This window comes from Labeo rohita, chromosome 13, assembly GCF_022985175.1.
Source record: "Labeo rohita strain BAU-BD-2019 chromosome 13, IGBB_LRoh.1.0, whole genome shotgun sequence".
In the NCBI taxonomy this organism is placed as follows: domain Eukaryota; kingdom Metazoa; phylum Chordata; class Actinopteri; order Cypriniformes; family Cyprinidae; genus Labeo; species Labeo rohita.
Window position 1 is genome coordinate 25,509,986 of NC_066881.1, and position 14,992 is coordinate 25,524,977.

Here is a 14,992-nt window from a genome sequence, read left to right on the forward strand (position 1 = left end):
TCCATGCAGTGGTTTTTAATTAATCTGTAAAAATAATATCCCCTTTTTGAGCCATTCTCAGATGCCTGTCGGTGTGACTTTACACCGACAGAGGCCACTCCCACGATAGTTGATTGACATGAGCGTCCTACTTCAGACCTGCCTAAATCAGCTGTAACAGGCTGACCTCCATTGTTTCGATGCTGAAGCAGGGATGTAAGTTAGACAAGAATATCTCCGATTGAGCGATTGAGGTGTTCATGCTGGATGTAATAATGAACATAGTGGTCGTCATTTACTTTCGACATCTGAGTCGCTGAAGATGCAGTGGATTACGTTGGTTTGTGAAGGGAATGCACCTCCCGATCTTCATAAAGGCGTCTATGTTCGCGCGAATCATTCGTGATCCAGCTTCACTTACAGCAGAAGTGAGTATAAGGGTTTTTTTATGAATCTTTGCGATCGTCTTTCCTAATAATGTGCTAGTTAGCAAGTTTAGCAGCTAAAGTAAACAGGCTCGTCACTCCACAAAGAGAAGAGAGGGGCGGGGCGGGGCGAGCAGAGCTCATTAACATTTAAAGGAACCTGGACCAGAACTGGATGATTTTTGCAGAGATGATTTTGGCATGGTAAAAAAAAGTTATTTACACTACCATTGAGAAATTTTAACCAAAGCACGTTACAGAATTTTCATTAAGACCCTAAAAGATCATATCAACTTCTGGAAAATGGGCATCCGATGAATATTTCTATATTCAAATTTTTATATTTAAAACACTAATCAACATGAATTTTTTTTATTTAATTGCACTCATGCCACCTCTGAGCCTCATTAAATGTCTGAAAATACACTTCTGAGTTCTGTGCCACCTCTGAAGTACAAATTCATTTTGCTAATACTGATTTAATTTGATTGGTAACTTATTCCTCTATTCTATAGCTTTAATTTTACATTTTAAAAAGATTATAAACATTTTTTTTTAATTTGACGTAAAAGATTAAATACTTTTAACAAAGTTAGAAAAATACCATTACAAAGGCAAAAACAAAATTCCATTGTAAACCACTTTAATGAGTCAAATATCACATTGTAATGGGAAGGCTAATTTTTGATCAGGTATTTTAATTATTGGTTTGAAGATGCTTCTAATATTTTAACTCTGCTCCTTAATTTTCACAAATGCAATATTTTCCACAAAAGTATTAAGCAGCACAACTGTTTTGATAACAATAGGAATCTTGAGCACCAAATCTGTATATTAGAATGATTTCTAAAGGATCATGTGACACTGAAGACTAGGGTTCCAAAAAAGTGGAACATTTTCAGTAAATTTCAGAAACATTCCAGAAATTTTGGAAACTTTCCAGGATTTTTTGGAATATTCCAGGGATTTTTGGAAAGTTTCCAAAAATTTACCGGAAATTTTTCACCCCTTTGCAACCCTACCGAAGACTAAAGTAATTCAGATTTGCCATCACAGGAATAAATTATATTTTATACATAATAAAATAAAAAACAGTTATTTTAAATTGTAACATTTCACAGTTTTTACTGTATTTTGATCAAATAAATGCAGCCTTGGTAAGCATAAAAGACTTCTTTTAAAAACTTCTTAAAAATCTTGCCAACCAAACTTTTGAATTGAGCTTTATGCTGCTGAGATTGGATCCTTAGATCCCCGACACCGTACCTGGTTTGATCCACACAATGATTTACACTGTAGCCACAGTGTTTGTTATTTAAGCATGTCCTTAATCAGCAATTCCTCTGTGGAAAATGGCTGTAGAGAGACTCTCGGATGGGCTTCTGAATTACGGTGGAGAGTGCTGTAATGATTTCATTGATCGATCCCTGTCTGTAATGTTACTGCTGCTGTTCAGTCGAACTGTCTTTTAGATTACAAAGGGAATTCCAAAGGGCTCCTCCGTCTCTTTCTTTGTATGTTAATTAGAACGGCTCAGTCTTCAGAAACTCAGTGAAACTCGTTGATGAATGTGTGCCGCATACTTTAGTCTTGACTGTGACCTCAGCTGAAGCTTACAACAATAGTAAACATCACCACCTTTCAAATTTTTGGGTCAGTATGCGTTTTTTTTTTTTAAGAAATGAATACTTTTATTCAGCAAGGATTTCTGATTTCTGAAGGATCACGTGACACTGAAGACCGAAGTAAGCGTTGCTGAAAATGTAGCTTTGCCATCATAGAAATAAATTACATTTTAAAATATATTCAAATAGAAAATTACAGCATTTATACTGTATAATATAGAAAAGAAACTAATTACTTTGAGGATAAATGAGTTTCTCTTCTGAGCAGCCTGTGCTGAGACTCTCCATGATTTAATTGACTTTTTTAGTTGATTTAGTTTACTTTTTTAAGTTAGAGAAGTACTTAACCACCATCTGAAATTGACGAAATCTGGTGTAGGAACAATGTTTAATCAAATTTAAATTTGACTTGTCAGTTTTACTAATAATTACAAAAAACAGGCAAGTAACACACTGAAATAAACCTGAAATAAACCGAATGACTGAAATAGTATTTAAAAAAAACCTTATCATCATGCAGAACTGCTAGCAAAAAGGGTCTATTCATAGCGATTGAGAAACGTTGCTTTACTGAACAGTTAAGGTCAAAATAAACAAGACGTGTGGAAGAAACCTCAATATAATCCTCAATAAATGACATTACATTTCTCAGAGGATCCCAGAATTACAAAAACAGCAGGTAATTTACTCTTTGCCAAGGTTGTCAGAGATTGACATCACAAAGTATATCTGCAAAACACAAATTCACCGGACCTCCTCAGGGAAAACTAGTCCTGACCGATAGGACTTAAGAGAGACAGATGAGCAAAATGTGCTAGGATCAAACTGAATTTAAACTCCTACATATTAAACCAGAGCCCCGAGGAAAATCACACACATACAAAAACAGCATGCCACCATGCAACTCCTCCTGGGTAGAATAGTACACAATGCATAATTCAGCATTAGGCATGGACACTATCACTTATCTCCTTCTAACCAAGTATAATCAAAGGTCAATATTGCCAATACTGATAAAAACAGTGATACTTCAAAGACTTACATTTCAGTCTGTTCCTCACATGAAACTGGAAAAGGAACGTCAAACGGGTTTGAGTGAGTAAATGATGACAGAACTTTCACTTTTGGATGAACTATTCCTTGAAATCCAAAATTATTTATGATTTACATCATATATTCATCCTCTTTGCTGTTCAATCCATTATTCAAGCAGCTCTCCTCGTCTGCTCTCTCACTCTCTGTCACGAGGGATTTTTCCATTCACAGGAGTCACTAAGATGTTCGAGCTGATGTCTGGAGTGAATGTAGTAAAATAAGAGTGAAGTGAACTCAAATTCGCACAGACACAAGCACAGTTCCTCTATATAATCCTAGATCCTTGCATTTCTCTCAACTGTCTCAGACGGCTTGAAGGTTATAAATAAAAGTAGAGGTAAATGTAGAAGATAGAATATAGACAGTTTTAAAATACTGCTGGGCAACACAGCTTTTATAAACTGTATTGACGTATTGTTTAGTATATTGTTTAGTATACACTACCAGTCTGCAGGGCGAGGCCTGCATTTATTTGATCCAAAGTACAATTTTGAAATATTTTTGCTATTTAAAATAACTTTTCTATTTGAATATATTTTAAAATGTGATTTATTCCTGTGATTTCAAAGCTGAATTTTTAGCATCATTACTCCAGTCACCTGGTCCTTCAGAAATCATTCTAATATTCTGATTTGCTGCTCAAAAAACATTTATTATTATTATGTTGAGGTTTCTTTAACAAATAGAACGTTCAGAAGAACAGTATTTATCTGAAATAGAAATATTTTGTAACAATATAAATGTCTTTATCATACTGATCTATAAAAGCTGATCTTTGGATCTTTCTATTCATCAAAGAATCCTGAAAAAATGTACTCAACTGTTTCAAATATTGATAATAATAATATAATAATAATAATAATAATAATAAATGTTTCTTGATCAGAAAATTAGGTGAGCAGAAGAGACTTATGTAAAAAAAAAAAAAAAAAACATTAAAAATCTTACTGTTCAAAAACTTTTGACTGGTAGTGTAACTACGCAAAGTGCTATGAAAGCCCATTTCTGTCACAGAATAAATAAATAAACTTAAAAAAAAAAATCAAAAAAGGCAGAATTGTGAGACAAACACAGAAAGCAAAATATAAACTCAGAATTCTTTTTTCTCACAATTCCGAGTTTTACACCTCACAATCCTGACTTTTTTCTCTCAGAATTATTACTTTACATTTTGCAATTCTTAATTTTTTATTTCCACCACAGAATAAAAAGTCAAAAAGGTAGTTTTTCTCACAGCTGCAAGCTTATATCTCACAATTTGGACTTCTCAGAATTTTTATATTAAAGGATCTGAATTGTAAACGAAGAGTTGCAAGAAAAAGTCAGAATTGTGAGATAAGAAGTCGCAATTCCTTTCTTATTTTTTATTCTGTGTCAGAAACAGGCTTCCATAAAGTGCAGACAGGAAGAAGTAAAAATCATTATATTAAGCACATCTTTCTAACTTCACACAATTACCACTGAGCACACTGAGCTTACGAAGACCTCATGATGCTTGATAATAGCTCAACTACTCCAAATACATTTGCATAAACATGTTTGTGTTTATGAAGGAATCAAGACATAGTCTCTAGAAGCACCTATTTATTCGTCATAATAAATTAATAATGTTTACTTCTCTAAATGATTCATTACACTGTGGAGCTCTGCTATAACTGCAGATTTACAGAAAAAGGTTTGAAAGTCCAAAGGGAGGCGAGAGACAGAAAAACAGGACGAAGAAGAATCAGAGAAGCCTAATGATACACATCCTCTTTCTACTGTTGCTTTCCTTTCATCATTCCACCAAACACTGAATGAACTCCAGGCACAATAATTAAAGCTACTACCACACAAACTCCAGTGACTGTAATCACAGTAACCAACTCCAGTCACCATCACCCAGTTTTTATGCGCATTTTGAAGTATCGTATCAGAAACGTGTGATAGAAATGTCAAATTTAGGGGAAAAATCCCATAATTTGCAAAAAAGTTTATATGCTCGCTTGAGGTGGTTTTTGACTTAAAGTCTAACCTGACTAACCAGTGAACTGATCTAGTTGCACAACATCTGAAATGTTGTTATGGTCATTCTTAAATGCTGAGTCTGTCGTCAAAATGTTTCTGTATAATTGCCTCCCAAAACTGTCTTACAGGACTGTATTCGCAAACAGCAGGTATCCACCTCCGAAAGCAATGACCGCTTTTATTGTGTTTCGTCTGCTCGCTCTGAGGCACAAGTTTATTATTAAATATGAAAATGATTATACTCAGTGGCTTCTCCTACATTTCTTATTGGTATTTAGTGCCAGTTTATCAGGAGGTGGCGATTTTGTTTTCTTTGACTCGTTGGATGAAAACAATGCTTATTCACAAATGCTTTATGCGATATTTTCAATTTTGCACATAAGTTGAATTCACAACTTTGGATGGAAATCCACTTTATGTGACTATGCATGTACACTAAAAGTCAAAATTTTTTGAACAGTAAGATTTTAATGTTTTTTAAAGAAGTCTCTTCTGCTCACCAAGCCTGCATTTATTTGATCCAAAGTACAGGAAAAACAGTAAAGTTTTGAAATATTTTTACTATTTAAAAGAACTGTTTACTATTTGAATATATTTAAAAATGTAATTTATTCCTGTGATCAAAGCTAAAGTTTCAGCATCATTACTCCAGTCTTTGGTGTCACATGATCCTTCAGAAATAATTATATATATATATATATATATATATATATATATATATATATATTAAAAACAGTTGAGTACATTTTTTTCAGGATTATTTGATAAACGGAAAGATCCAAAGATCAATATTTATCTGAAACAAAAAGCTTTTGTAACATTAAAATAACAAAAATAATTAAAGTAATAAAATAAATAAAGTGATGATAAAAACATTTATTATGTTACAAAAGATTTCTGATTGAGAATGTTGTTCTTCTGAACTCTCTATTCATCAAAAACCTGAAAAATTTACTTAACTGTTTTTAACATAATAATGATTAAAAAAAATAGCAGAAAATCAGAACATTAGAATGATTTCTGAAGGATCATGTGACTGGAGTAATGATGCAAAAAATCAGCTTTAAAATCACAGGAAAAAAATACATTTTAAAATATATTCAAATAGAAAACTGTTACTTTAAATAGTAAAAATATTTCAACATTTTGCTGTTTTTGCTGTACTTTGGATCAAATAAATGCAGGCTTGGTGAGCAGAAGAGACTTCTTTAAAAAACAAAAAAAAAATCTTACTGTTCAAACACTTTTTGTTTGAACACTTTTAGTTCATAAAATTATTATATTATTATTATTTTTTAGAAATCATTCAAACATGTTGATTTGGTGCTCAAAAACATTTCTTATTATTATCACTGTTAAAAACAGTGCTGTTTTTCTGGAAACTCTGATTTTATTTTTGAGGAATAAAACATTGAACAGCATTTATTTTAAACGGAAAACTTCTGTAACATTATAAATGTCTTTACTGCCACATTTCATCAGTTTAATGTGTTCTTGCTAAATATAGAAAAACCTATAATGAATAATCAATCAGAACTGCATCTGAATTAAATATACATACAATATAATACTTAACTCCAAGTGACTATATATATATACAGCAAACTCATAAGCTACAGTGTCTAAAATTCCAACTAGTAATTCAACCAGACTATAACCACAGCTACTAGCTCATAAACTACAGTGTCTAAACATAGTCATAAAGTAACTTGCCTTTCATCTACTTAAACTATGTGGACTTAAATTACAGTAGGCCATAAACTACAACAACTCAAATCACAGCTAATTATTAATGAGCTCAAATAAAGCTTACTTACTCACAAAAAGCATTACTACCAAACAACATAAGTAGCATAATAAATTAGAGCTGATAAAACTGGGCCAGAAAGACACCATTTCTAATGATCTGAAATGAAAATACTTGAGAGAAAAAGAGACAGAGAGAATTGGTTCCTGGTGCATTCTGGTGCATCGTGCTGCAGCATCATGGGAATATAACAAGCACCAGCCGAGAAGGAGATCCCCGACACACACACACACGCACACACAAACTCTATGCACATGCTCTCTCAAACTCACACTTACACACTGTGTGTAACACAATGACAGTGTACACAGGAAAAAACGGAGAGAGATGGATATAAAGAGACTGAGAGGTGGAGCTCTTTCCATTGCTCTGTCAGCTTTAGTAGGTTATAAGTGTCATCTGATGAATACATTTTTCTCTAAATATCTTTTTTCCTGGTCTCTCATCTACTGTGTCTATCTCCAAAGGGCTAAAGGTCAGTGAAGAGGGGTCACAGTGACATAAAACTCCAGAAACTGTCTATAAAGGAGAAAGACAGAGACAAATTGTGTGAATCTACCATGTGCTGACTGCTGACCTTTCTTAAAGCTGAACAGAAGGCTGAATAGCTCCATATGATCTAGTTAGTTAGCGCACTGGTTAGAGTGCCGATGATTTAAACCCTGTTGGAGGCAACGGCAGGTGCTTGGTTATGATAGATGCAGATGCCTTTACTCAACTTTCTCTCTGCAAGCAGTCCATCGTCTCAACCGTAACTGAGGAATGGTGCCTGCTATTCATGTACTAGGGCTGTCACGATACCTTCATCACTATTTACTGAACGACAGCAGCTGAAGTGTCACTTTCTAGACATGATACCACTCAAGTTGTTTGGATGCATTGTTCTTTACGCAAATTTGCAATGACAAGCAAATTGTCTGTGCCTACTGAGATTATTCAGCCCAGTGGACTCTGAATGAAACTTTTAATTAATTTTTTATCTAAAAGTGTATCTTTTATAATTGAAAAATAGGTGAAATGTGTTTAACTAAAACACTGGAGGAATTGCATTCATGTCTACATTTGGTCAGTTCAATCAAGCTGCTCCTTATGCAGGATCATAAATCTTAAAAAGAAAGGTTCTTTATTGCCATCAGTGTGGGGCTGGGCAATAATTCGATAACGATAATTATCACAATATAATTTTCCTCTATAAAATGATATGAAGAGTTCGATAAATGTTCTATATAATTTTTATGTGCCAAAAGCGGAACAAAACAGCGCAACTAATTTGAATTGCACCACACAGACCGTTTATCCACTCGGACCAAAGTTCAAACCGCCGTGCTGCGTGAGCTCACTAGAGAAGATGCATTTGCTCCTTCAAGCAAGCTTTGAGATCCAGTGTGAAACACTTGAATTCAGCGATGAACACAAATGACTCTGTGATTCAAACTAGTTTAAAGCTGTGTGCAACGAGACAGTCAGAAGGCTTTTCAATCTATACATCGCAATCATTTACCATAGATTTACTGTAGTAACACTCACTGCACCATGGTATTGTGGCAGCAATGTGAGATATTCACATTGAATTTTATTACAGGAGTAATGGTATATAATTATAGTATGTATGTATTTGTGATTAAGCTGTAGCATGTGTGCATTTATACTGAATGTTTTTAGACTACCGTTTTTCATACAAATAGGCTACCTATAAAGCCATGTAGTTATATTTTTACCATGGTATTGAGGTACCATTATGTGTGGTTTTAACTGTGTTTATCATTATTTAAAATGCATGGTTAGTTACCAATGCTTAATTAAAAAAAAAAATAAAAAAAATAAAAAACTGGGTCAGAATAAATTTAACCATATAAAACTGAGGTTGCTACAATTTTTTACAAATGTTACTGATTGATAATGAACAAAAATGTACCTCTGCATCCTCAAGCTACTATCAAATGTGCATTTCCAAGAGACAAAAAAGTGATATTATTATTATTATTATCATTATCAGACAACCCAAACCTGTTTCTTGATTTGAAACAATATAATAACTCATTAGAACATGCAGAAATTAATTTTTCTATTTAGATATTTATTTTGTTAAGGAAAATTAATGGTCTGGTTTCTACAACTTTCACTTTGGAGCAAAAATCTGATATCGATATCGACTGATATGAAAAAAATTATCGTGATAATAAAAATAAAGGTTCCAAAAGGGTGTTTTTGCAGTGATGCCATAGAAGAACAATTTTTGGTTAGGGGTAGGGGTGGGCGATATGGGCAAAAAAAATATTGTGATAATTATATCGCCCACCCGTACATCAATGGTTCTATGAAGAACCTTGAACATCCATGGAACCTTTTAAATGCCGAAAAGGTTCTTTATAGTGGAAAAAGGTTCTTTAGATTTTTTCGGAACTGTTTACTAAAAGGTTCTTTGGGGAACCAAAAATTGTTCTTCTATGGCATCACTGCAAAAACACCCTTTTGGAACCTTTATTTTTAAGAGTGCAATTGAATATTGAATAAAAAAAAATGCAAAAACTTTTTGGTTTTAAGTTTTAAAACAGTCACTTAATGTGGATGAATGGAGTTATTCCTAACATTCTGGTTAATGCATACAGCACATGGGTAGTTGACGTTCTGGAAAGGGTAGTTCTGGAAAGTTGACATGTTCTGCAATGTGACACTATAGTCCATTTAAAACTCTTTTATTCATTATGATCCATGCATGTTTTATAATCTCATATTAATTCAGAAACTACTTGCAAAATTTGGAGTTTAAAAATTCATTGGTCTCACCATAGGACCACTTAAAAAGGAAGAAACGGGATTAAAATGCTGAAACGCTTAATCACCAGACACAGAAACTAAGATATACACACTCCCTTAAATATTAATATACGTTCTAACTCTAAAATCTTGATGTTAATTAAAAAAAAAAAGTCCATGGGCACATTATGTGTCAGCTACTCACATACTCTTACATAGACCGTGGGTGGGTTGGAGTGTCATGTGGAATATGCTGTGAATATTCTTACTGAACTATTAATACCCAGCAGCATATCTGGACCACACGTCTCTCTGTCTCTATCTGGTCTGTGTGTTACTGTATTACTGTATCTCTTTCCAAATCTCACATGAATGAACTAGATTAATTAGACACCAACATTCCTGGGAGAAATCACAGACCCCCCTCCTAAACCTCTGTGGAGTGACTGTGTGTGCTAAAATAGAGACAATGTATGTATGTAAAAGTGATTAAATTGCTCATATTGGAAGTCACAAAAGATTTAAAAAGGAGACAGAATACAAACAGCAGGAAACAGGTCTTTGCAACATCTGGCACATGTACCCCTCTAATAGAGCCATTATAACACAGCATCACATGAGCAAATCTGACCAACTCAACATCCACAAATCTCAAACGTAAAATCACAAATCCTCAACTACTGTGTGTGTACACATCCTTACAGTGGTCCCAAAAACTATTTTGACACTTAAAGGATAATTTACTCAGCCCTATGTCATCCAAGATGTTCATGTCTTTCTTTTCAAAAAGAAGTCAGGGTTATTAAGGAAAACATTACAGGACTTTTCTCTATATAGTGGACTTCAGAGGCAGTCAGTGTTTTGAAGGTCCAAATTGCAGTTTCAGTGCAGCTTCAAAGGACTCTACACAATACCAGTTGAGGAATAACAGTCTTATCTAGCGAAATGATCGGTCATATTGATTTATTTCCACAAATTAGAGCTGCCATCGACTGAAGAATGAATGACTAGTAGTCATTCATTTTAAACATTAGTCGACTATTAGTCGCACATTTATTAATAAACTATATTAATCATAATAATGAGCCTTTGATTGTGTACATAGCCTAATAAGCGCTCAAGTGCTTATTAGGCTATGTAGGCAAAAAAAAAATTGCCACAACACATCAGCAGATATAATTAATTATGAATGCGTTAACATTTTAATAATTTACTGATAAACTAGCGCTTTCTTTGTTTTTGGCTTAAGAGATAAAGTCAGCGACACTGACTCGTCATCTCCACAGTAGTGACACTGTATGCATGTTTCATACGGATTACATAATCTAAAAATATTTGTTTTCTATTTGAATTGGTTCATTTAAAAGTAGACATTTGACTTTCTATAGATATATTATTCATGTCTGTAAGGCAAGTATACACAGAGTTTCCAAGATTCGCGCTCAAGTTCATAAAGACCGAGATGGCAGAAAGCGCATCCTGTTTGCTTTAATTATTTTACAAAAGCACAATCTTTCAATGTTATTGTGAGTGCACACAAATAAACACAGAGGCTTTACAGATTAGAAAGATGTATTACTTTAATCTGTATGACCAAAAATGACGGAGTATTTTAAGAGCAAGTAAGCGCAAGCCTCCTCTCGTCTACTAACGGTTAGTCGACTATTAGGGGGCAGCCCAATATGCTCGTCTTGCACTAGCTCTGCGTCCACGACTTTACGCATTGCGTAATTACATTGGAAAGGTCACGCATGACGTAGACGGAAGTATCAACCCAGTGTTTACACAGCGTTGCAAAGAAAGTCCAACACCCTTTACCAAAAAGGTAAAACAATGATGTCAGACGATTTTGAAGTTTGAGGAGAAAATGAGATGAAGTTTATCACACTATCCTACCTTTTTGAACCGCAGCACAAACCACACGTGACTTTTCCAACTTGATTATGTAATGTGCTCACTACACAGCTAGTGCAAGATGAGCATTTGTTGTTAGAAAGTATATCCCTTTCTTTTAGAAAATGACAGATCGTTTTGCTAGACTGCAATTTGGACCTTTATCTCAATGTTCCCCATTGGCATCCATTATATGGAGAAAAATCCTGGAATTTCTTTTTGACTGAAGAAAGATAGACATGAACATCTTGGTGAAATGGGGTGAGTAATTCATCAGAACATTTTAATTTAGGAGTGAATTAATCCTTTAAATTGCATGAAGTGTATTAATGGCTTAGCAAATGCACTTTTCATGCAAAGCATTTCACAAACAAGGAATTTTAATAGGTTTTCGTTAATAAAACAGATGTATTGTTCAAAATCAAGACTAAAAAGCATTTTGTTTTAGAAGTACTTAGTATTAAGAATTCAGTTAGGACACCATAACTTCATAAATCCTTTAACCTGACTCTACCTTGTGCACAAATAATTGCAAATTGCCTAGTTAGCTCTAGCATCATCTATTACACTTGGTCTGACATTTTCTAATGCAAAGACATTCCAAAATCCTTAAAACTACTTTTTGTGGGCCTATGTTGTCTCTTCAAGCTTTATAAATCTCACCCTCTTTACCCTCTGGCCTTAACAAAAAAGGGTATAACTGAATTAAATAAAGCATATTTACCAAGTCTCGTCGTTTTTGAACTCTAGCTCTCCATACGCGTCCTCAAAGTCCTCTCCGCCGCCCTTAGCGAGTCCCTCGACTGTGCGGAACGGAATGATGACCGTCCCTCTCGCCCCTGACGTCCGCAGCACTTTCACTTCCATGATGCCCACGCTCTCACTCACGTGCAAGGACTCGCTTTCGAAAGTGAAGATGCCTGCGTGGTCATCGTCGAGGATGGTAATTGTGGCAACAGCAGGGAATCCTATCAAGGCCTTGGGGTACGGCAGGCTACTCGGCGACAGCACCTCATCCTCCGTCTCCAGAACACGCACGTTACTGAGCCGTACGAAGAAATGCTCGTCCTCTTCAAAGATGTCGTCATCGATGATGCCAACAGTGATCTCCTTGATAACCTCACCAGGTTTGAACACCACCGTGCCCTCAGTAAACTCATAGTCCGCGCCGGCGTTCGCCGAGCCGTCTTCCGTTTTATAATCCACATAGATTGTCTTAGTGATGTCGCCACCTTTACGCACTATCGTGAGCAGGACGGCTCCACAGTTTTCCAGACATTGGTAAATGGCAGGTTCGAACATAATGCGGGATACGAACTCCTCCGGTTCTTCTACGTGAACTTCTTGAACGCTAGCGCTGCGTTTGGCCTGCTCAGCCACATGCTTCTTGAGGATGTTTCCAGCTCCGGTCATCATCCTCGTGGCCTGGATACGATAAAACGCTCTGCTTTTCTGTTGGTGTGACAGTGCATAGTAGTTGGCCATCTCCACCAGCTGGTCCAGCTCCTTCTCAGGATGTTTTTGCTTCAGGTCCTTCAGGATACGGATCATATCTCTTCGAGACTCGTCCACCTCCTTGCCTTCAATTAGCCCCATCAAATTACTAGCAGCTCCGCCATCAACAAAATGAGAATTCATCATCTTTCCGTCCATTTCGATGCCTTTCGAACGGTCACCCTCCGTCTCAATAATGACACCTCGGTGCTTGTCCGTGCGATATTTCTTGTGCATAAACTTGTAGAAGAGCAAGCGACGGTCAGCCACCCAAGCTAGAACGACACAGATGGGGAAGAACGCCAAGGTGAGAAGCCCTTCCCATACTTGGACTACGTTGGGCGAGAACACAGCCAGGATCATGTAGAGCCAGACGTAGGCAAACATGCTCCACGCTGCTGTCACAAAAAACACACGCAGGTGTTTTACCTTCCGGACCTCCCCTTCTGGGATAACCGACACGCATAGACCGATGATCACAAACATGTTGAAAGCAGCGCTGCCTACGATAGTAGACGGGCCAAGTTCGCCAGCGTAGAACTCGTGCCCGCAAACCTCGATGACGGAGAGAAGGATCTCAGGGGCAGAGGAGCCCAACGCCATGAGCGTAAGGTTGGACACGGTCTCATTCCACACTCGGATTGTCGTCGTTGTCGTCTCACCATTCGGACGCTTGATGATGACTTCCTTTTCTTGGGAGGTGATGACTTCAATGGCGGCCATGAAGCGATCTGCGATAATCGACACCCCTAGGAACATGTAGATCATTGCCACGAAGTACACAATGACCCTAGCGATCTTGTCACCCAATGAAGGGTCCTCGGGGTACCAAATTGGTAAGATGATGCCGGGCTGGCATCGACCTGTCGCGCCAACACATGTGGTGTTATTCGAAAGGGACGGGCTTGGCGTGATTCCCGCCTCTGCGCAGAGGAAGGCCGTTGCCACGCAGACCACGCCCAACCAGAGGTAGGCAGAAGTCTTTGTCCTTGAGCGATCCATGCACCCTCTTTCACCTCAAGGGTCTGTGATCTCTAGCTGTCCTTCGGGAATCCAGCACTAGGCTGTCTTTGGTTCCACACGCCACCTGTGGGAGAAGAAAAGCAGTGGGTGAATCAGAGAACAACAAACGTGACTAAACACCTTCCTAATGGCCCAGGAAAGACACCTGACATCAGCGATCAGGAGTATAAGCAGCGCAAAAGTAACGTAAGCAAAGCCATCTGAGAATTCAGCAAATACAGCCATTATACTTTGTTAGATTTGCGAGCAGTGCGTGTGTGTGATATAATATGGTGAAATACTAAAAGTCCACACAGCAGAAAGCTAAAAGGCCTCACTCAGCAGGTGTGAATGTTGCCAGAATAAGCAATGTCCAAAATGACGCACTGGAAAACATCAACAACAGACCAAGGGCAGCGCGTTGCTCCAACATGCTGCCTACTGAGGTAGCATTTTAAGGCTCCTGTTTCAAAAGGAAATTTAATCCTAAAACACTTTTTGGGGTTAGTTGGTTTGCCCTCAGTAATAAAATGACCCAAGATGGTGGATAAAGTTAAATAAACATTGAAAAGAATTATAAAAAATGGTTCAGGGTAAAGCAATTTTTTTTTATTTATTTATAGAGTGTGCTGCTGTTTGCTTAGCTAAATGCAAAAACCGGGTGATAAAATACACATTTTTTTGTCGGGGTTCCCCTGGTAAATTCGCATTTCAGGGGCTAAATATGACATTATTGGGGTTGATTCAAACCGCAACAGTGTTAAAGTAGCCCAATTCCACAGGAAAACCGTGGACTTGGCAACACTGCTCACAAACCAAATAAAGAGACCCCAAAATGGATATTTTGTACACTACCAGTCAAAAGCTTTTGAACAGTAAGATTTTTAATGTTTTTTACAGAGGTCTCT

The 14,992-nt window shown here is 36.6% G+C and overlaps 2 protein-coding genes across 4 annotated transcripts in view; one reads left to right on the forward strand and one right to left on the reverse strand.

Moving 5' to 3' along the window:
* Positions 1-14,992, forward strand: part of gmfb (glia maturation factor, beta) — a 373,066-nt gene that overhangs the window by 158,082 nt on the left and 199,992 nt on the right. The window lies entirely within an intron of this gene.
* The window catches only part of slc8a3 (solute carrier family 8 member 3), a 55,871-nt gene that overhangs the window by 27,379 nt on the left and 13,500 nt on the right, over positions 1-14,992 (reverse strand). For all 3 annotated transcript variants that reach the window (XM_051126927.1, XM_051126926.1, XM_051126925.1), the window contains exon 2: positions 12,313-14,169. In XM_051126927.1, coding sequence (XP_050982884.1) covers positions 12,313-14,084 — 1,772 coding nt within the window. In that variant the 5' untranslated portion in view covers positions 14,085-14,169. The remainder of the gene's footprint in view (positions 1-12,312; positions 14,170-14,992) is intronic.